Source organism: Uloborus diversus, chromosome 2 (assembly GCF_026930045.1).
Source record: "Uloborus diversus isolate 005 chromosome 2, Udiv.v.3.1, whole genome shotgun sequence".
In the NCBI taxonomy this organism is placed as follows: Eukaryota; Metazoa; Arthropoda; class Arachnida; order Araneae; family Uloboridae; genus Uloborus; species Uloborus diversus.
In genome coordinates, this window is record NC_072732.1 from 45,952,577 (window position 1) to 45,976,422 (window position 23,846).

Below are 23,846 nucleotides of genomic sequence, written 5' to 3' on the forward strand. Positions count from 1 at the left end.
GATCATTTCACAAATTTTGAAACTAATATTCAGAATATATCTATGTATTAGCACTTCAGAATGAGTTTTATCTGCAATGAGTATTAAAGCACCAATATTACAATTAGTTGTTCACAAATAAATACAGTAGAACCTCTCTTATCCGAACCTCTATTAACCGAAACTCTCCGTTAACTGAAGTCGGTTTCAATTCTCTTTTTTTTTTCCTATTATTATCTAAAATTTTCTCTAAATGAACATCCATTTTTAAATTTTTTCTCCCCACATTTCTTTTTCATGTCAGTCGTTTTTTCCAAACTACGAGTGCAGATAAATAGTTTGGAATTCCTTCTCACTAGCTCAATTCTTGGTATGAGTATACTCTCCCCTACTTTCAAGCGTTCCTGTTCTAAACAAAAACACATGTCATTTCGAAATTTGGAAGGTCTACTGCCGAGACCCAGAACAATCAAGTGTTATTGCACCGTCTGATTGTAAGCAAGTGCAAAGAATCACCTTTTTTGTAATCTCAAGAGCAGAGAAGTTTTCTTCGCAGCAGAATTTGAAAAGGGGGAGGTCACTCTGTGTCACTTATCCTTTGTGAACCTATTCCAGGAAAAGGGAAAAGAAGGAAAACCCGTTTGCTGTTCTCTGTCGCGTTGGGCTGGGCAGCTGGCCAGAATTCGAAATTTCCCGGAAATTTCGTGCTAATCTGTGGGTTCTCTTTTTCTGCTCCTACATTTTCGATCAGAATTTTCTTGAGTGCTATCAATGAAGTTGGTAGTTTTGACCTGCCGGGGGATCTGATAGAACTAACGCATTGTTTTTCTTATTTTTGAAACTCATGTTTTCTTCTTTATGATGGCTTCCATTAAGAGAAAAAGAATCGTATTAACCATACAGGAAAAATATGATATTGTAACGAGACTAGAATCTGGTGAAGCTGTTACAAAACTTGCGAAAAGAGTTTCACGTTGGTGTGTCAACCGTGAGCGAAATGAAAAGAAACTCGGAAAAAATTAAAAAGTGTTTTGCCGAGTTTGATATCACGAAAGGTGCCAAATTCCGAAAAACAATGAAATTAGCCGATCATACAGATTTAGATGCGACTTTGTACAAATGGTTTGTGCAGAAAAGATGTGAAGGAATACCCCTATCTGGACCAATGATTCAAGAAAAAGCTTTGATTCTCAACTCGAAGCTTGGTGGTTCTGATGACTTCAAAGCCAGTAGTGGCTGGTTAGAGAAATTCAAAATTCGCCATGGTATAAGGCAACTCAATATCGAGGGGGAAAAATTGTCTGGAAATGTCGCAGCAGTTGATTCATTTGTTGCAAAGATTGAAGATTTGATAAGAGATGAGAATTTATCCCCAGATCAAATTTACAACTGCGATGAAACTGGACTGTATTGGAAGGCCCTTCCTGAAAAAACTTTAGCTGCGGTAAATGAAACTTCTGCTCCCGGAAGGAAACGAATGAAAGATAGGGTCACTGTTTTAGCCTGCTCCAACGCATCGGGTTCCCACAAGCTTGAACTAGCTGTTGTTGGGAAAAGTAAGAATCCGAGATGTTTTAAGAATGTAAACAGATCTGCTCTTCCTGTACACTATTTAAATCAAAAAAATGCTTGGATGGATTCCAATTTGTTTTCCAAGTGGTTTTTTGATATTTTCGTGCCTGCAGTGAAATCTTGGCAAGAAAAAAAACATTTGAATGGAGCGCTTCTGTTATTCGACAACTGTCCAGCTCATCCGGAACATAACTCTTTAAAATCTGGTAACATCCGGTGTTTATTTTTGCCCCCCAATACAACATCTCTGCTGCAGCCTATGGATCAGGGAGTCTTAGAATCTTTAAAACGACGTTACCGAAAGCAGTTTATCAGAAAATTACTTTTTGAAGGAGATTCTGAATCTGGTGCAGTTTCAATAGTTGAGTTTTGGAAAACTATCAATATCAAAGACTGCATTTATATGATCAGTGACGCGTGGGAATCTTTGCCGTAATCGACACTAAGACGAAGTTGGAGAAAACTTTTGCCAAATTTTTCAAGTGGCACAGATGAAAATGCTACTGACATTGCGAAAGATATTGTTACTGAGTTTTCAAGCGTTTTCAGCACAATGAAAGGCTTTGAAAATTGTGGTGATAGAGAAATTACAGATTGGTTGAATTGTGACATGGAAGATGCAGGCTTCCATTTGCTCAATGATGAGGACTTAATAGCAGAAGTCAAGAATTCTCCAAAAGAAGATGATGATGATGAAGATGAGAATGATTCTGGAACAAATAAGATAAGTAACAATGATGCATTTGAGAGTTTTGCAAAAGGTCTTGCTTGGTTGGAACAACAGGAACAGTGTGATTCCTCTGAACTCATGATTTTAAGAAAACTTCGGGATAGAGCTGCACGGCAAAGGACGGCGAAATTGCACCAGATGAAACTTCCATTTAAACCATTGTAAATTTTGTTCCAGAAATAAATTAATTTTCATTTATAATTTTAATTTCTTTAACAGTAAAAATAGCCATAACAGTTGAATGACGACTCTACATATTAAACTAGATGATTATAGATGAATTCTCGATTATCCGAAGTTTTCGATTATCCGAAGTAGGTTCGGTCCCAATTACTTCGGATAATCAAGGTTCTACTGTATGTTTCACAATCAAAAGAAAGTGCATTATCCTGCACTTCTGCTAGCTTCATGGTTTGCATAACAGCTGCATTTTCAAGAGCCATCTGGTATTTTCTATTTACTGTAAGTATTAATTTTCCTTTAAAAGCTTTGAATTAAGATGGATAGATGAGAAACTATTTCAAAATGTGATTTGCCTTACAATTTTAATGCTTTCAAAGCAAAACAGAGGGATTTTTTAAACTTCAAAACATATTGTTTACTTCTGAAAAGTTGTGCGTTTTATAGAGAATTGCGTTATATAGGTTGGTGTTATAACGGTCTTCTACTGTACTAGTGAAGAACACAGGTTTTCAGCTTTATGTGTAAAGAAAAACATATCCTTCTACAGCTTCTAAAAGATGGGAAGAAATACCAATTCTAACAACAAATTCTAAATTCAAATAACAAGATCACTGATTAGCCTTGGTCAGTCTTGGTCGCGTAAACTATTATTTTTATACGTGATGCATTTGATTTTTTAAATGCAATAGGGGGGGGGGGGATCTTTACTTTTTAACAAAAATGCCTTCAAATGATAAAAACATTTTACAACAATTTATAAATAAAGGGAAAAAATTATATTAGTCAAGCTTTTAGATTATTCAATGAAATTGGCACTGCAGTTGGAAACATATTTCACAACAAATAATTCAACAAAAATTTGTACCTTATTTGAGCCAAATGGACTGGAGATGTATTAACTTTTAGTACCATATTATGATGGAGCCAGTCTAAAGATATTGATTTAACTTCTTTCAAACCATAAAGCTCAGATGCCTCATAATATGGTAAGGCAGTATCAATGCTGAAAAGAAATGAAAAACTTACAGCTTGGCAGTGAAATGAATTATGTAATGTAATTATAATTTGAGTAAATACTATTAACAGTTATTAAGAACTATATAATAGTTCTAATTGCTCATTCATTTATAAAGTGATCATATCAAGGGTAAAGAAAAATATGGGACTTTCCAATAAAAATATAAGAGATAAGAAGTAATCTTAACTAATTTTTTTAGCTTTATTTTGTATTAAATTTTCTTGCATTAAGAAGATAAATAAAGGATTCAACACCTTGTATTTAGCAAGAATAGTATGAGAAAAAACTACAACAGCTTGTTTAGCTGAATAAATTTTAATACTGCATGAAAGCAGTACATTTCTAATTTAAACAATTAACTTTCAATTTGTGATGCATAATGTAACAGAATCTTTCTTGAAAAAGATATTCCTGAATATGTTTCCCTAATGTAGCTCTGTACACAAACTGTCTTATGTAGCAGTGGTAAAAAAATATCAAATTCTGGTTCCAGTAATTGCTTTATATTAAAAAAAAGGTCAAAAATTTTTTTTGAAAGGAAGTCTGTGGTGGACCTGGATTCAGGAGACCCCATAGCCCTACAGCCTTGAAATTTTGTACAAAATTACTTCGAGTATGGAGAGTGGGAATGTATATGTTTGCTTTGTATTCACAGTCATATTTCAGCTTAAAAAAAAAAAATAGGCGCAATGTTTTTTTGATTTGCCCTCGTACCATCTTGCGATCTATGAAAATTGCAGTTTGACCACAGCAACAAATTAACGTAGATGCAACAGACAAATCTCCTAATCAACAGAATGGGGATCAGTTTCAAGGTTTTCATACATATAAATTAGGAACAGAACTAAACGTGAGAAGCCTCTTTTAAAGAAAAATTTCGATATTCAATTCATTTTTCACTGCATAATCATTCCATTGTGGGTGATGAGTAATTTTTTATGTATTTTCTTTTAGTTCATGGTGGGTCAGCTCAGAAAATATTGCTAGAAATCAAATTTGGTGACATAAAATGTGTCAGAAATAAAAAGTTTAATTTTCTGTAAAATATTGCTATATACTTACGGGAGTCTTGGTTTAATTTTTGAACATTTATCTGAAATTTAAATTATACATTAAAAACTAACTTTAGCAGTGAAGTTCCAAAATTTCAGTAATCGAGTAAATGGATTTGGTTTTTGTTGTTGTTTCATACAATATGCATAGAGCAATAAACTTTTTGCCCCCCCCCCCCCCAAACTACCTCCCATCTGAACTTGGATCTTTTCAAGCTTCCTCATGCTTTCTGCTTTTTTTCTTCGGGTACTGAGCCTGTGCAACATTAATTACTTACTAGCAGCATATTATAAAACTTTTAACACTGAGATGGAATTTAACATGTGTCAGAATGGAATTTACTTTAAATGATTCAAATCTTACATTTCCCCCCCCTTGTGCAGTTTCTCAATAAATCATGATATGAAAGTATTTTTTTTTTCTCAATCTGGTATATATACATGCAAGTATTGAAACTAGAGAAGTGTAAACAAGTACTTACTTGATGCTGTCTTTCATAACTTCAACGCTTTGATGTATCAAATCGTCCTATAAGAAAGTAAGTGTTTATGAAAATATATTCTACACTTTCAAATATTTTTTAAGCTTGTATTAAAAAAAAAAAAAAAAAACAGCAAGAATATATTGTTATGAAACATGTATTGACATAGGTAAATTATGAAATCCCACAACATGCATCATTTAAAATTTTTATTAACAAAACTATAAACAATAAATACATGTAGGGATACTTTGCTTAGTGTGGCAGCTTTACTTAATGCTGAGTGCTGACTATGTATCTGTTAAGTAAATATGAGCAACACATTTCAGTTAGTGTTTTGATTCTTTCACTGTTATTTGGTTCAGTAAAATTTTGAACTACAATTTTGAGTTGAATAATACAAAAAGCATGTGAAAAAATGCTGTGCTTCTTTTTTTCTTTTCCACTTTTCAAACTTTAAGCTTTAGATAATTTTGCAATAAAATATTTTAAAAAGCCCTCTTTCGACAGTTCAACAGAAAGACAAAACATCATCAAAACTGAAATCTCTTACCAACTGCAAAAGGATGGCGCAGGCTAAGATAGAAACAGCTTCAAAAGAATCAATCTGAATTTCATCTTTATACAAAGATCCAAAAACTTTATGCAGTGCTGAAAGAAAAATCTAAATTTAGATTTCTGATATTCATAAAACATACTAAACAAATGGAAAAAACTAAAATGATTTTTTTTTCTTTTTGTGCTTTTGTTAAGCTTTCAAGAACAACAACAACAACAACAACAAAAAAAAAAAAACATGTTGATAGTTCTGTCACAAAGCAATTATTGCAAAAGTTTAAGCAGTAAAGCAAAGCATCAGTTTAAGCAACTCTACGTCAGTCAAGCAACTCAACAGTGATGTCAGTTAAGCAACTCTGCTTGAAGACATGACTTTCGTCATGTCTTCAAGCTTACTTAAAAAGTGATTTTCCTTGATTTTATTAACCTTTTCAGGCCTTGCATGCAGTGTGCAAGAATTCAGAGCAGGGTAAAGGAGGTGTCATGAGGGTCAACCCCTCTTCAGTGACCAAATATAACCTAAACTAGCTTTACGGGGGAAAAGGTTTGCCCTTGACTCCCTTCTTGAGCCTAAATAAAACTTATGACTCCTCTTTTAATGATGAACCCATCCAAAACCAAAAGTTGTATCCACCATTGGCCTGCACAAAAAGAACTAAGAAGAGAATTCAAAAGTAACATATGTTTATGCTTTTATAAAGTAGTTAAGAAACATATTTCAGCCACATTATATTTTAGGATAAAATTTCACATTAACAACGGCTATCATTCAAAAAAAAAAAATTAAATGTTTGGATAATTTATACAGTTAGCAAGATTGCAAAAATATTTGAAAGCTACTTTGATAGTAAAATTTGGAAATTTTACATTACTTAATCAAAGAGCTTACTGTAAATAAATTAATTTCTCCTAACTGCTCGAAGCATTTATTAAAGGCATAGTTAAATCCTTTCTTTTTAAGTGAATATTATTTAACATATTATAATCCAAAGTTTAAAGGCAATGTAATATTTAAATTTTCTTTTTATGTATGAATTTTCAAGTATTTTCATTCCATAATTTGAATCTTAGTGGATACTATCATGCTAATAAGCAATTCGAAATACATCTAGCTCAATCAAATAGAAAACTGCTGTCAATTTAAAAGAAAGAAACCAGAGTTTTTATTGAAAAACAGATTAATCCTTGAATTTTTTTTCTCCCTCCTGTAATATTTTAAAAAGTGGATTGAGCTGGATTTGATAAGAAATGCCTCATGAATTAGCCAAACTACAATAAAAACAAAAAAGCATATACAGTGAAATTCCGTTACAACGAATACCAATACAATGAAATTTCCGTTTCAACGAACTACATTTTCAGTGACTATATAACTGCCATTCCATTATTTGAAATCCATTACAGCGAAATTTCCGCTACAACGAACAAAATTTGCTGTCCCTTGAAGTTCGTTGTAATGGGATTTCACTGTAATTTGAGCGAGCGACTATTATTACTAAGGTTTTTTGTATAACAAAAGAAGTTCCACTTATTTAAATTCAATAAAATAAACCGCTTTATTATCATTTGATTTGGCTACATAAATCTCTGTTGCATGGTAAATTCATAAAACCAATAAAAAATTTAATAACTCAAACAATATAATTAAATTATACAATGTGATCAGAAAAAGTGCTTGCATAAAAATTAGGTATTAAAACATGTTTCTATAATTCAAATAAAATTTTACATCATTACATGTTAATTCAAAATTTTAATCTCTCAAAACATGTGTTGCTTTTTTACCTTGAACTGTAACATTTTCATCTTCTATTCCCATATTGATTTCACTCTGTGTCGTTTCTACCCAAAGTCCATGAAACATAGTATTAAAATAAGGTGACTGAAAGAGGAGAAATAAATCACATTAATATTTATGCAAAAAAGAGATGTTTAAAAAAAATTAATTAATAAAATATAAACGCCAAAAACAATTACTAATTTCAATTATATTGCATATTTAGCACCTTTTTGGGCTCTTTCCTGTTATAAGTATACTTCAATCATTTGAACGGCACGTGGGGACTTACTTTATAAATAGGAGAATACAGATAAATATTCCTCAAATTGCGGACATGTTTGTTCCTCATTCTTTGATTTTACATTTTAATGGAGCATTTTTGTTTTTTAATGACTTGATATATTTAGTTGGAAGATATTTCATATTTTAATGGAGCTCATTAATAATTTCGTTTTATTCAGTTCAAAGATTTTTTTAATGGAAATTTTCAAGCTATTTAAAAGCTTGTCTTACTTACTTGATGACAATATTTTATTTTTTGATTGATTAATTAAATTATTTGATAGCTCATTTTTCACTCTAATGGAATTTGTGATTGATATAACTGGAAAGCCCTTAAACTATTCCAGATGATGTTAATTCAAAATATATGTGACAATTAGAATGGTTAGAATAATTATTTAAAAATAATTCTAAGCAAAATTATTTTAAGGCTATACTTCAGTCAATACAATATTTTGTATTGAACAATTGTCACTAACAATGAGATTTTAGTAAAGTAAAATAAGCATTACTATTTTAAAATAACCTTTTTTCATTTTATTTGGCATTGTAAATCTGTCTTAACAGGCTTGGCAGTCCAAAGAGATAAATGGTAAAAAACAATTTGATACAATATCAAATTAGTAAATGCAAGGCATATTGCAGACTGGTGAACTTTCAATGTAATGACGCTAGAATATGAGGTAATGTAAATAAAATGCTAGGTGATTGGCTGTGTGTTTCCAGTTCATTCTAAGAGAAATATGTGCATTTTTGTTTATATTATCACATTAAAAATATTCTGCTGGCACTGAAATGATGTTGTACATTGAAACTTAAATAATGGTACAGTAAAACCTTGATTATCCGTGCTTCCATTAACTGAGGTTTCTAATAACCGAGCCGATAATGAAGTCTTTTTTTTTTTTGTCTAGATACGTAAGCCCTTAAAAGGACGAGGTGTTTTGTTTCTCTGACTGCGCTGCGTGCCTTTCTGCCTCAAGAACTAGCTTCTAAGAAACATAAGAATGACCCATATTTAGAATAGGTGACAGATAGTAACTACACCTATAGAAATTTTGTTGCTTAAGAAATTGCGTGATTGGGAAGCTATTGCCAGAAATTCGGGACTTTAGCAAAGAATGATAACAGATTTTACAACAATAATGTAAATTTAATGAAATATTAAATTTTCAATTTAAAAAAAAAATTCTGGAAATTTTGTGTTTTTTTTAAAGACATCTGTTAATGTTTAAATTTGCATGGTAAAAAAATCAATTGACGTTTTAAAACTCACTACAAGTTATTTTCCTAGTTTAGCTCTTTAACTGTAAAACATTATTTTTACTTGTTTTTGTTTTTATCCTTTACAAATATTTTATTGTATTTTAACTAATACATTTAAAAAATTTGCAATTGTGACATGCCTTTATACAAAGTTCCTACTAACTGAGATTCCCAACATCCAAGGCAACAGTGATCCCAATTAGCTCGGATAACCGAGGTTCTACTGTAAATATTTTATAGGACTACAACGATATTTACGGCAGTTTAGTGTTTAAGCTACTTTTATCGCCTGAATAAATTTTCCAAACTCTGTCATTGACAATTTAACCGTTTCTGTTTCTGCTTGATCGAAGTATTTAAAATTAATTGAAACATTTCAGACGTGTAATACTAAAAAGCAGAAAACCAATAATGATTTTTTAAAAAATGTATTATATTTTTAAAATAACTAAAAAGTATAAAATAGTTTCTGTAAGCTTCAACTAGATTTAAAGCCCCATACAGTTCAGAATTTCTTACAGATGGTGTGATAAATTTGTGATTGTGTGTTTTTAATAGTTATCAAAATACTTTTAAGCTTTAAAAGGGAAAACATAGGGTGTATGTAGATAACTTAAGTAGAGGATAGCTAGCAATGTGAAAAATTACACCTCAGTTTATACTAGTTGCAGAGTGATAAAATTGTTAGTTAAATTATAAATGCACCAATTGTCTTTTGTCAGTGCCCCATATTTTTCCTTTTAAAGCTTATAAGTATTTTGATAGCTGTTAAAAATTCCCAATCAAATTTTCCAGATAATCTGTAAAAAATTCTGAAATTGTATAGGGTTTTAAGTTTACATGAAACTTAGAGAAATTATTTCATACTTTTTTCAGTTCATTTTATAGACATGGCATATAAAAACTTGTTCATATCATTATATTTAACATCTTTTCACACAAAAAATAAATTTTCTAAAATTATCAAAGTCTAATATTTATTAAAACTTGAATGCAACTAAAAATTCAAACAAAACAGATTCAAGCAAAAGATCTACCATTATTTCTGAACTTACCACATAGAATGAAAATAATGTGAAAAAGTACCTGAGATAAATAAATTCTATGTAAGTTCCATTCTCTATTCAGAGCTATAATTTTTACATCACTTCCTTGTCCTTCCTCAAATAAAGTTTTATAAATGTATTTTGATGTGCTCATAAGCTTCCTCCTGAAAAACAAACACAAATCCATAGATCATATAATAGGCATTCAGATTCAGTTTGAAATCAAATGAGGGTTAGAAATTTTTTCCACCAAATTAGTTTCCAATCCGGACATTGAAGTACATGTTTCTTATTGTAATTTCCTCTTTCAAAGAAAAAGGAAAAAAGAAGAAATGATGGAAAGAAACGAAGAAGGTATTCTTTTTTAAGAAAAATATTATCCCTGATAGATTGCCATTCAGAGTGTTATTAATTTTTTTTAGATTCATAATAAGTTTGATTGATAGAGAATAAATTATGCAACAATTAACCTTTTCAGCTTTATAGCTAAAAACATATCTGAAAAAAGTTTTCATTTAAATCCCCATTTTTTGAAAAATCCTACAAAATATCAATTAGATTTTTATTTAATTAACAATACGAAGTAATATAAAAATGAAAAATATTACTTTTTATTCACTGGCACAGTCAAACTTGCTTATAACTAGCCCTGATTTCACAAGGATATCCAAATTGCTTGGTTGTGCAATATAAAGTCTATGGGAATACAATTAACTTTTAACGAGCAACCCCTGTTTAAAGCAAGAAATACTGTGTGATTCATAAAATTTCTACGTACTTCCTTTCAGCTCAGTCTTTCCTTTCTTAGTAAAATTCCTTTAACATTCCAAAGTCAACTGAAAACTAGTAATGAATCATAAAACCTGAGATCCATTAATAACGGCCTTTTCTTTTAACTTTGTGTAGTTGAGAAACATTTGAAAAATATTTGTTGACACCATCATTATTACTTCCAAGGCATTAACTTCCGAAGATTATTTAGCTCTGATAAAAGCAGATGAAAGAAACAATGAAAGCAATCACAAAAAAGAAAAATTTGAAGAATTTCAAGCTTTTTTTTCTTCAAGGTCAGATTGGTGTTAGCATACACAGGGGTTGATCCGGGTTTTATTTTTTGGGTCCCCATTTTGTGAAAAAGCAAAATATTTTTGTGGAATTTCGTTATTTTTGTGAAAAAGCAAAATATTTTTGTGAATTTTCTTTATTTTTGTAAAAAAGACCTTCTCGTGATTTTTTTCTTGGAAAAGATTATATTAAAGCATTTTTAGCTGTCGTATCGTTATAGAAAAGCCCTAGACAGGTTTCAGGGGTGATTGCAAGTTCTTGAAGAATACCTGAAAGCTGTCAAGAGAAAATGCGCTGGGGGAGGGGGGAAAGTAAGACCCTTAACATTTTATTCGTAATTTGACACATACATTACATTTATTGCTTTTTACAAATATACATATGCAAGGCACACTTTCTTAAGGTGAAAGTCTCACAACAGATTTCCTGTTTGCCTCTCTCAAATACTTTAAGAGCAATAAAATTGCACATGCTGCTGAACGTAATGATAACTCCTAATAAATACAATATGAACAGACTCAAAGATATCACATATTTCTTAACACAGAAGTGAAATACTCATTAAAGATTCCATGTATGTGTTTGAAAAACTAAAAAGTAATTAAAACCCAAAATAATACTGCACCAGAATTCAGCGTTTAATTTTTTGACTTTTGACGTTCTTGGGCAGTTCTCAAAAGGTGGGAGCAAACACAGACTTCAACTTTGAAGCTTCAACACCAAATAACTTTCGTTTTAATTAACCCTAAAATTTTTGAGGTAAATTATAATGCTGTATAGAGACAAGAATTGGCGTAAATTATGGAAAAAAAAAAGCTCTTCAAATGCCCTTAAAAATATTTTCTTTGCTAAATGGCACAATTTTGGACATACCAAAACGTTAACTGAGCAAATGTACCATTAAAAAAAATTTTTTTAAATTATTTCCATACGTTTCAAAAAAAAAAATTAAAGGCATGAATCTTACACTGAATAATTTTTTGTTAATATTTTACACAAATAACAAAAGTAAAGACAGATTATTTACTTTGTAAACGATTTTAGAAAAAAGTAAGTTTGAAATTTGATGCATGTCCAAAAGTTGCGATCTTTACAATGCTGTTATTTGAGAACTAAGTATATGATGTTTTCGTTTTAAAGGTATTTATCGATCATCAGAATCAGTTTTCAATTGTTTAAAAGTGTTTTCATAAGCTTTTATGCAGTATCTTAGAAGAAAAATAATTTTTCTTAAACATACATGTGAGATGTCCAAATCGCGTTACGATCTTGACGCCGATAATTCTGTCCGTTTATTTATAATTTTTTTTATAATCCACTGTCTTCTGACATCAATAAAAAAGATTATTATGATGTTATCTTCTGTAATCCATTGGTATTTTGCATAATTAATACGTTACACATTGAACAATACATAAATTACAGTAGAAACATGGCTGGTTATGATCGAACGAAAGCCATTTTACGCGAAAATTGCCAAGCAAACCTCCGTTAGCGACAACACAGTATACGAAAAGCTAAAGGTTACCAGAGGGGGATTCCAGTTTGACAAATGTAGTTAATCGTCAGCTGCACCAGTTTTGGCGCCTTTATCACCTGCGCTAGCATTTTTTTTTCCCCGCCGCTTTTATTATTTTAGATTTTTTTTCTCTTCTTTCTTTTAAACATAATTTAACGATCTCCAAATAGAAATACGAATTTCTTTTTTCAATATTTTTTTTTTGACATCGTTTTAATTCTTATAACATTAGAAAAAATATTCATTATTAAAACTGATGTCATTTTTTACATTCTTTCTTAAAGCATATTTTCTTTATTTTTCCTTTAAAAATATATATGTCGTATTTATTTGTCTCTATTCTTATTCCTTATTTGTCCCAATAAATCAAACTACAAGTTTGTATAATTATTTCAATGAAGCTTTTTTCTACCTTTCATCAACTTCTTCAAAATCATTCCAAAACTTTATTATATGTAAAGAGCAGTATAGCCATTCAAGTACTTCATTAATATCCTCTTTATCATTAAATTGCAAAATTCAAAAAGTAGTAAATAAAATTTTCATTGGAAAAGTTAAAAATCAGATTAACAGTTGTCAAAAATGGTGAAACTTACATTATGATGATGTCCAAAATCCGTTACCTACAGGACAACAATGTCCAAAATCTGTTACCTACAGACTGCTGATTTAATTTGCTAATTAACAATTTTTACAAATACCTGCTGTCTTTTCATGTTCATATATTGTGTTCTAGGTATGCATACTATAGAATAATAGCAAAATTGATATCAAATTCGAAAATTTTTGAAATTGTTCAAAGTTAACTTTTTTGTTCCCACCTTTTGAGAACTGCCCTCTAACAGAGTAGGTATTTCGTTTAAAACTTTGCAAGTTAATGATGTTAATAAATATATAAGAAATTTTATTTGTTTGCCTCTTAACAAGGTACAGTAAACATTAAAAATGCGAAAAATTCGTTTACCATGGCCGATGTAAGGAAATTAAGATCTTCAAAACAAATAAAAATATAAAAACAGCATGTAAAATAATTTTATTTTAAGTAAAGTTATTTTAGAATTGGATTTTGAAACTCAACACAGATTAATACTAAATATATATTGCGTAATCAAAGTAAAATTTAAGATTTTCCTGAAAAGAAGCTACCAATCACAAGTGTCCCTCTCCCGTCTCCCGTCTGACGCTCTCAAGCAAAAACACTTCACGCAGCAAGCAAAAAGATAAGATGGGGGGAAGGTGGAAGAGGCTCCCGGGGGCGGGTAGATGCGTACACATTTGCGGTTAAAAAATATTGTGAAGAGGCTGCCTTTTTATAAATTTTTGTGAAGGGGCTGCTTTTACGACCCGGAATTTTGTGAATGGGGCCGCTTTTGCGATGGGGAATTTTGTGAATGGGGCCGCTTCTGCGGCGCGGAATTTTGTGAATGGGGCCGCTTTTGCCATGCGGAATTTTGTGAAGGGGCCGCAAAGCGGCCCCAATTTGGCGCTGGATCGACCCCTGATACAAAATAATAAAAATTAAAACTTCTTTATGTAAAATACTTAAATACATTTCCAGCTGCTCTACTAGTCTGGTTTCTTTAGCAACGATGTAAACTAAAATAAAATAGACATTTTTAGTTAAAATATGCATAATATTTAGTTTCATTCTAATTATTTTTTTCGAAGCATGCATGCGATAACAAAATACCAGTTTGAAGACCTTGTACACTACGTTCATTTGCAAGTCTGAAAGGGGTCCAAATTTTTTTAGGCAGGACCCTTGTTGGTTTAAAAGAAATTATTCTGATCGTTAAAATTAAATACCCCAATCACATAGCAACATAAAATGCTTAACTATCCAAGTGAAGGCAAATTTACATCCAATATAAATATTCACAATATATTGCCAGAAAGCCAGTTAGCATTAACTTTGTAGAGGAAAAAGGAAAGATACATTGATCATTTACACCTGAATTCAGCTCCCTAAACAAAACTCGACCTTAGGAAGATATAAAATAGGATATGTTGCCTAGATTGGACCGTTCAAATCAATGGTCAGGGGTGATTGTGAGTTCATCAAAAAATACCTGAAAGTTTCAAAGCGAGAACAGGGGGGGGGGGGGGTATCTTTGGTCCCTATTATTTAAGTGCACCTTTCCCACAGTATTAAATAGTTCTGAGTCAAAATATTGTGTGTACATTTGATTAAATTTTTAATGGATTACAAAGTTACGAGTTGGTGTTATACAAATTATCTTGACATTTGTCCATCTTAAGGGATAGGTGTCCATCTTAACGCACTTGCAGGTATATTTGATGAGTATTCTATCATTTAAAAAAATGTGGAGGTAGGGTGGTAAAAGCATAACAAAAAAAAAAAAAACAGCATAATTCCGGTATTTTCGGACATAAAAATACCGAAAATACGTCCGAAAATACCGGAAATTCGGTAAAATACCGGAACACAATCACCCCTGCCAATGGTCGAGTTTAATCTGAATGATTAATTACAATTGAAAAATATTTCGAGCTACTTTCTGAACTTTTTCACGATAAAGCTTAGTTTTAGTGCATTGTCTTAGTTACCTTTTAGGAACAAACATTTCATCTTCAACATCTGTTTCTTCCCTTCCATAATCACGAATTGACGTTTTACGTTTCGAAGGTAATCGTGAGCGCAAGAAACTATGTGCAACGGTATTACCCATGATTAAGGTGCAGTTGATTTATTAAAACATTCCTTGGGATAGGACCCATCAGCAAAAAATTAAGTAAGAAATTAGACGTAACAATTGTCATTCATAAGTCCATAACAGCACAATATGTCAAACGAATTCTGTCAATGAAATTGAAAACAAATATATGATACAAATAGTTCACACAGCTTAGAGAATAGAATCACGTGAACAACTTAGGTCTGTCAGTGCGTCAGTGCTAACTAAAATGAAGGAGCCGCAATCAGGAAACTAGAGTCCTTAAGGAACTCTACCCACAAAAAATTTCTTCATAGCTGTAATTTCCTAACAACATGGGTGTACACCTGGGGGGGGGGGGGGGGAGTCATGGCGCAGACTGCGGCATTGAAATTTTTAAAAGGGGGGGGGGTACTTTGGAGGAGATTTTTTATCTTTTTTTGGAAGGGAGGGCTCTTATTCTTGGGGAGGGGGGGACTAGGACTATGCATTGTGTCTGAGGGTGTGCGTGTGCCCTTGCTCATATGGGAGATGAGCACCCCTGATTATAAAAAGCTAAATGGGACATTATCATGAAGATTTTCATCGCAACTCCAGAGCTCGAATGCGCTACCTTTCGGTGATTAACAATATTACCGAAAAAGGTAAAACATTCCATTCCACGCGTTTTCTTTGGGGTAAATTATAAGCTTTTGACGGTTTGTGGTGTAATGTAATTTCAGAAGAATAGAAAAGAAAGCTTCTCACAAACACGATGAAAACTTTACTGTCATTCACTAAGCGTCAAAGTAAGTTATCAGTTACGGCATTTGTTTGTTTTACCTTTTTCATCTACCATTAGACAGTGGATGCAACGCCCCCTATAGTTTGCTGGAGTTGCGAATAAATAGGTTTATGCAATACAAATTTTTAAAAAACATATCTATATTGATAAAAATTGAAAAGTTAACGTACATTTAGTAAAAATATTTATTAATTTATGCTTAGAATAATCGCGAAAAAAATATAAATAACATAAATAAATAAACAACTAGAAAAAATGTATCTCAAGTAAAAGAAAACCTTTTGAACAGATAACTCCTTAGAATCATTCCCTCACTTATTGCATGAGTTAGTAAATAACAGCATGGTCAGGGCAGGTTTGTCATTTCAAAGCGTTCCAGGGCGGGGTGCTGCGGGGAATCCTTTTATTGGAAAAACATCAAAACACGTAATTACGTAGTGTTTTTAAAATACAGGGGGATCAATTGTACCCCTCCCTTCCTCTCTTGATTGCCCAAATGACGGACCTCACTCCTCTAGAGTCTAGACGGACCTGAGCGAGAGGAAACAAACATATTCGTTAATATTTGATTAGTCAGGCCTGGATCTGCGTATTCGCAGACCCCGCAGTGCGCGGGGGCTCATGTCCTTAAGGGGCCCAACGGTCCAAGAAATAAAAACAAAAAACTGAAAAAAAAAAAAAAAAAAAAAAACGGGCACAAGCCTTATTAACGTGGCAAATATACACTGCTAGCTGATGGGGAGAGGTCCCCCTTTGTTGCAGGGGGGGGGGAGGGCAGACTTTATGTATCCGGCCCTGATTATAGTAGATGAACAAAATTGATTTTTTGAGATCAATGATCAATCTTATCCATACAAACGTTCTTAGACAAGAAAGTAAGCTCTTATGATTATTCTGTTTTCCTGCACTATTTTATCTTTTTTTGTGTTTGAAAATGGAATGACACATGAAAAAAAAAAAAAAAAAAAACCCTGGTTTGATGAATTCTAATTGATTTAAGAGACAAAATTTTAAGAATTCGAGGAAGAAAATGTGCTGCAATGTTCATTAGCAGGTATTGACCGTGCAACTAAGACCGTGCATTAGCAGCTATAAATTACTAAATGTTTACTTTTTTTGGGGGTAATTACGTATTGCTTATTCTTACTCACTTGATCGAGTAGACGTTTCTTTGATTTTCCAGATTATTATGACGTCGAGAATCAGCCTAGCTAGTTGCTTAAAGTACTTATTTAGAGAGACTAATTTTTGTTGTCATGGTTACAAATTGTCTACGGTTGGCGATCATTCTTTCTTTCTTTTTTTTTCCCAAGACTTAGCTCAAACAGATTTTATACTAAAAAAACGGTTTTTTTTTTCAGGAAAAACACCCATCTAGATGAACTTAAATAGCAAAACTTCATTTGAATAATTAATTTCCAGATCACTGATTCTCATCATATAAAATTGATAATAATTAAAAATACCATAACGACGGTATTCTCTGTACGATAAGTGTAGGGGTGCAAACTGGCCACGTTAATTACATATTTGTTAGTTAGCTTGTTAGTTGATGTTGAGAGTTTTTTTCTTTTTTCGCGCTGCTGTGGGGGAGGGGGGAGAGGGGGATTTACTAATGTGAAGGAATAATGCAATTCACTCGAGAGAAATTTGAAAATAATTATGTGAAATTACTTTTAATAGAAAGTAAATTTAAAAAACATTTTTTGCATAACATATTGTTTGATATTTTGAAATAGAAAATAATAAAATCTGAACATATATTATTTGTTTGCTTAAAAATGATATTTGCTTATTTTTTATTAACAGTATGGACTAAAAAGAGGGAATGACAAAAAGCAAAAAATTACTGGTTACTAAGACTGGACGATGTCAGAATTCTAATACCGCGTGTTGTGTTGCCGAGTGATTGTAGACAGGCATAATGATGAGACAGGTGTATCTTTAACATGATTTACTAGCACTAAACTATTTACATTATATATACATAAACTATTCCGTATTAGAACGACGAGCGCTACGCTCGGAACCAACCGACTTCTCTCGTGGCTTGGCGCGCGATTCTGTTACATTGCATTAGACCGTTCCGATCTCCTTATCGGACGGTTGCAGTTACTGTCCTAAGGTTAATACATAACATCTCCTCCCTCTTTACAAGTCCAACCGCTGCGGGGGTCGTCTGGACCTGTTGGATCGTCGAAGAGGAGGCGGATGAGCTGCTGGTGCTGGGCTAGCTGTAGAGGTGGTGACATCAGCTACCGGATCTGCGAAACTGGTGTCTGTCGTCAAGACGTCTTGAAGCTCCGTCGAACTCACTGTTGTTGCCTCAGCTGTAGCAGTCTCAGTTGTAGAATGGGGTCTGGAACTCAGGTGTGGAGCCGGAGAGACTGGCTCCCAATCCTGGTCCTCAACCTCGCCAGTGCTTCTCATCTGGTCTACATGGCGACGCCACAATCTACCATTACCGTCTACCGTGTTATGAAGTTGTCCATCTCTACTCACAACTTTACCAAACTTTCACTTTTGATTCCCGTGACGTTGATGTCGTGTTCGATAATCTCTAACTGCAACGTGGTCACCGATTTCGAATTTCTTGTCATTAAATTCATATACGCCTTTTCTGGTCTTCTCATGAAGTCTAGTCTTAAGATCAGGGAGCAGCAGATCTATTCTTGTACGAACGTCTCTTTTCAGGAATAACATTGCAGGGCTATGCATTGTCGTGACATTAGGTGCTTTCCTATACTGTAGGAGAAATCTGCTCAACTTTTGAGTGACGCTACCTTCATAATCCTGCATAGCTCGGAGAGACTGCTTCAATGTGTACACGTAACGTTCCGCCTGGCCATTACTCGACGGTTTGGATGGAGCAGTTCTGCGGTGTTTCACTCCATTGCATTTCATAAACTTTTCAAACTCATTGGAGGTGAATTGCGGTCCGTTGTCACTCACGAGTACAACTGGTAAACCAAATCAACTGAAACAAACTCTAAGACAGTCTATCGTTTTGTTGGCTGCTGTTGACTTCATGGTATATACTTCTAACCATTTAGAATGAGCTTGAAATGCAAGCTATCTGCGGCCGCAGGAAAAAAAAAAAAGCCTTTTTTGAACTGACCTGATGCTTTGGTGACCTTAAATACCCTTAATGATCTAAGGCTTTTTTTCCACTCTACATTTTTTTTCTTTTTTTTTAAATTTTATAATCTTCTTCACTTCTTGATAAAATTTTGTTTCACATTCAAACGCTAAGAACACTGGTGGGACTATTTATTTAAATATATTTTCAATCTTTCTCGCTGTATTTTAATTTTTCTTCTAGATAAACCATATTTTGGGGGTTGTGTATTTTTCTCCACTTGAACTCTAATTTTCAAGATGATATTTTTTATTTAAAAAAAGTAAGAAAGGTAAATGGTAGAAAGGGTATTTTTGTCGACGACCCCTGAGACCCATATTTTTATTATTATTTTTTTAAAAATCTAATCACTTTCAAATTTAACTTTCTTAACTAAGGGTTTCTAAGGGTCTTAAACTGTGGATTTGTACCCTTCGAGGGATACTGAGGGAAACTAAATACTTCATTTTTCGTAAAAAGTGTTAGAAACGCACATTTCGGAGGTCTTTACTTGAATAATTTTAATAATATAGCATTTTGGATGCTCTAAATTGTGTTTTAGGTTTGCGTTTTATGTTAAAATTTTATTGAAAAATGTCACTTTTATTGCAATTGTCATGAAATACAATTCATAACAATTGTTAATTGTAATTCATACGTAAAGTAAATGTGAATTATCATTCGTAACTGAAACTGACAATTGGGCAAAAGTATTTTTAACTTTTTAATACTGCCAACGTTTTCCTGTTTTTTATTGCATAACTAAAATGAAATTGGCGGCCCCATTTCTGAAAAACTGAGGTGGGATAGCATCCCACCCGGCCCCCTTGGTGCCGGTCTTGCCCCCTCCACCCACGGCGTGGGCTTGAGCCTATGCGTTAAGAGGGAATGAAGCTGGATAATTTACGTAGCGGTATTTACATTTTGTTGTTTGTGGACAGGGCAACTGAGCGGCCCAAACATGACCGGCCCACCGGGCAAATGCCTGGTTGCCCGCCGGCTGTATCCGCCACTGTCCAGGCCATGTAAAGCAATTGAAAAAGTAAGTTTTAATGGAAATTTCATTATCGCCTTCTGCATCAGAATCGCTATTACATTGGTTGCCCTCTTGCCCTTGGCTGATTCCAAGAAAAGTCTTTTACTGCTTCGGACAAGATGGATGCATCATTTGGAAATTAATTCAATATTTCCTAACATAAATTGAAAAAAATATATAATATTATTATTATTATTATTTTTTTTGGCTGTTAAACTAATTCGTTAATTCGGGGTTCATTATTTAGTAAATAGGGAGTTTTGTCTTCCTTTTAGACGGGGAAAAGGAAAAATTCGCTAAATCGCGATATTCATTAGAGGTTCGTTAAATCGAGGTCTGACTGTAGTAGAAAATTACAATTTCAAAACCTAAAGCATTCTCAAATTTTAATGCTGTTTGCTGTACATTGCAGTCACTTATCAAGAAAAACAGTAACTGATTGAATAAAAATAATAAAAGACTTTATATAAAAATGTGCTTCACAAAATATTTTATTATCAAACCAATGTCATAACCTGTGTTACAGTAAATCAATTTTGCACCACTTAATACCAAGCTTATCGGCAAGCTCTAACTAGAAGTTCTAGTAAATGTTTTATTGTCGTGCTCCTGATTGACTGCAACATCAAGCATTTTTCACTTGCAAAAATCATGTATCTCCGCTACAAAGGTTTTTATTTAAAGCATTTTTCTTATACATGTGTACAATAGGGTGTCCCAAAAGAAAATGAAAGTCAATGTTCAAGTAGCGCACCCTCTTATATTTTTCCTTTTATGTCAAGACAATAGGGAAGTATCAACCTATCAAATATTCCAATTTTAACTATTGCACAATGTTGACAGGCTTACAAAAAACAAAAATTCACCATGGCCGGATTTTTAAAACCAACGATTGATTTTTTATGAATTTTTTAAAGAGCGATGCGCAAAAAAGAGGTGTGGCCTAAAACGTCAGCAGCTGACGTCATTTCCCTGTTCCGATCAGAGCTCCATTTCCATGCCGTGTTGCGCCTACCAGGAGGTGAATAGCACTGTCTTTTTCAGCCTTTTTAAAGCCTTTAACCAGCATTTTTTCCATCATGGAGCTAGGATTCACGAAAGGTCAATCCAATAACCTTCCTCAAGTAAAGTCATTCATGGTGTTTGACTTTTTTCGAAAGGACGAGAGATTTAATGTCCTAGAAGTTGTTGAGCCCCTTCACAACAACAACTTAGGAGTGAAACAACAAAGTTTCACCATTGTTATTCTTTAAAATTGTACGTACATATCCGTCTATGTTTGCAGTTCATATTATTCGCATTAGTTTCCCTTATCAAGATTGATCATTTCCATTTGTGTGTCGATGGTTTTTTTATCTGAATATATAAATTACAATGTAAGAGAAATATTCCAGTTCTTATTTGGCGGCTTTTAATGAGGCGCGCATTTTGTAACAACCCTACGGCAAGTGATTCCAGTACTAAGTTTTAGAGCAGTTTTTGCCTGAAAATTTTTCGCTTTGTTGGCAATAAAAGTTGATCTGCTTTTTTTTTGTGGAAAATTGTTTTAAATCCATTAATACATGTTAATTATCCTTGAGGTTTTGTGCAACTTAGCAAAAAAAGGAAAAATATATTTTTTTGCTCTTTTTATAAAAATAATAAATTTGAAAATGGTGTTCATTTCATAAAATAAGTACCTTTTTGCATGTAAGAAAGGTCTTGTAGATATAGAAACGCTTCTGGTGATAAACTGAAAATGTATTTTTAAATTATCAATTTGTAATAGTTAAAATTTGAAGATAGTTTGAATGTTAAAAAGAAAGTATTAATAGTTTTTGCATTGTTATTAAAATGGTAATAGTAATGCATCTATTACTTTCTATTTAAGTTTATTGTGCAGGGTTTAAATTCCTTTGTTTACTTGCATTTTTTAAAAAAATATCTCATATACTTATTAAACATTTATTTATGAACAGTTGTGAACATATATTTCAAACTGTATTTCTCACTTGACATAGTTTTTAATTGAAATCCAGTGAAAATTTTCATTTTCAAATTTTAATTAATAAACACACTTGAAAACACTTCTTTCGAAGATCCTGCTGGGACGGAACAATAACAAATCGCTTGTGAGGAGTTTTTTTAGATGTAGATACGCATCCAGGAACGAAGCAATACTTGTAATTGATTCTACTAGCCATGACAAAGAAAATCAAATTAAAAACAATCGCAGAATGCATTAAACCCTACAGACAGCAAAGGATTTTCACTAGCCTTTTATGCGCGCTGCTGTTAGAAGGCTCTTGTTTTCCCACGCCTTCCCCCAAAGATCGCCAAGCACTTCTTTGTCCTAGCCAACCACGCCGCCTCGCAGCGCGGCAGTGACGTCAGTCAAAGGACTTACAAGCAAATGACGTCACTCGCGCGTGAACTTAAAAAAAAATATTTAAAAAAAAAGTATTAGTCGTATCGTAAAAAATTTTTCGCAGATGATGTTCATGTATGTTACTCTATCATATAAAAATAAAATTAGAAAATCGAATACTTCCCTATTGTTAAAAAAGTTTCATATGATTTGAGCAACGACAACCCGTGCCGACTTGCGCCTGAAAGAGGTGAACCAGCCCTGTGTACTGGGCCGAATCAAAAATAAATTTCTTTTGGAAGTTGGAAATTTTATGTCGATAAAACGTTGCCCCTTTCGCCTCACATGCTCCACAGAAATATTTTTCTAAATTTTATGATTTGTTGTATCATGTGAAAGCTAGGAAATGGGTCAGTTTTTGGTAGAGTTGCCCGGTTGTAGCTCATACGGTTGTTTTTGAAAACATAGATTGAAAATTTCGGCACCATTTCAATTCTGAATGTGTCCAATGTTTCAAAGCTTGTAGCTTGTTGTAAAATGCGATTATCTTGATAGAAAAAGAGTCATTTTCTAGGGTTTAGTCTGCACCTTCCAAATATGTACTTATTTTGTGCGTAGGTCCTGCAGAAATATCAGAAACCGGTCGTTTTCTCAGAATTTTGGTTTTTTAATCATTTTCCTTATATCTACCATGACTCGGTTACGGTTAAGGATTGAACACGATAGTGGGTGATTAAAATACACCGCCAGCTCAGTTATTCCATCCGAGGACTGCAGTTTCGTGCTTTTTAGCACTCATCAGCCCGGAATAGGAATCACTTGAGCTGGAGGCGAAAAATCTCTTAAGGGAGCCAAGAGAGCCAAACAAACTGGTAGCTAATGCAGAATTAGCAAACCAGATGAGCGACCGCAGTGGGTGGTTATGCTCCGCTTATGGGCTCTTCTATCACCCCCTTTCGTATGGCAGATTTGATCGAACTCACCCGTTATATAGAAAAAAATCTATTTTTTGAAGAAAATTACAAATTTTAGGCCTTTTGCTGGAAACCTAAATATTTTTTGATTTGGATAAATATTTTTGTGGTTCGTGTGGGGATATAGGGGCAACAATTATAGGGCATGAAATTTTCTAATTGCAAAAAAAAAAAAAAAAAAAAAAAAACGATTTGCCCTAGTGCTGGTTCACATTTTCAAGCTCGGACGGCGCTCGGGGCGAAAGTTTCCTGGCGCCCCGCCCCCACACCCACAGAAAAATCAAGTTAGTTTTAACATCTATGCATAATACATACTTATTTTTTTTTACATATTAATGAACAGAACAATCACAGGCCTATGCATAATACAAATTAAAACA

At 33.1% G+C, this 23,846-nt stretch overlaps 1 protein-coding gene across 1 annotated transcript in view; it reads right to left on the reverse strand.

Moving 5' to 3' along the window:
* The window catches only part of LOC129216292 (protein germ cell-less-like), a 40,451-nt gene extending 25,222 nt beyond the window's left edge, over nucleotides 1-15,229 (reverse strand). Inside the window, exons 1-6 of the mRNA XM_054850501.1 lie at nucleotides 15,101-15,229; nucleotides 9,989-10,112; nucleotides 7,360-7,456; nucleotides 5,570-5,667; nucleotides 5,017-5,063; nucleotides 3,330-3,467 (exon numbers count right to left, since the gene is read on the reverse strand). Of these exons, the coding sequence (XP_054706476.1) occupies nucleotides 3,330-3,467; nucleotides 5,017-5,063; nucleotides 5,570-5,667; nucleotides 7,360-7,456; nucleotides 9,989-10,112; nucleotides 15,101-15,222 (626 nt within the window). The 5' untranslated portion in view covers nucleotides 15,223-15,229. The remainder of the gene's footprint in view (nucleotides 1-3,329; nucleotides 3,468-5,016; nucleotides 5,064-5,569; nucleotides 5,668-7,359; nucleotides 7,457-9,988; nucleotides 10,113-15,100) is intronic.
* Between the last annotated feature and the right edge of the window lie 8,617 nt (nucleotides 15,230-23,846).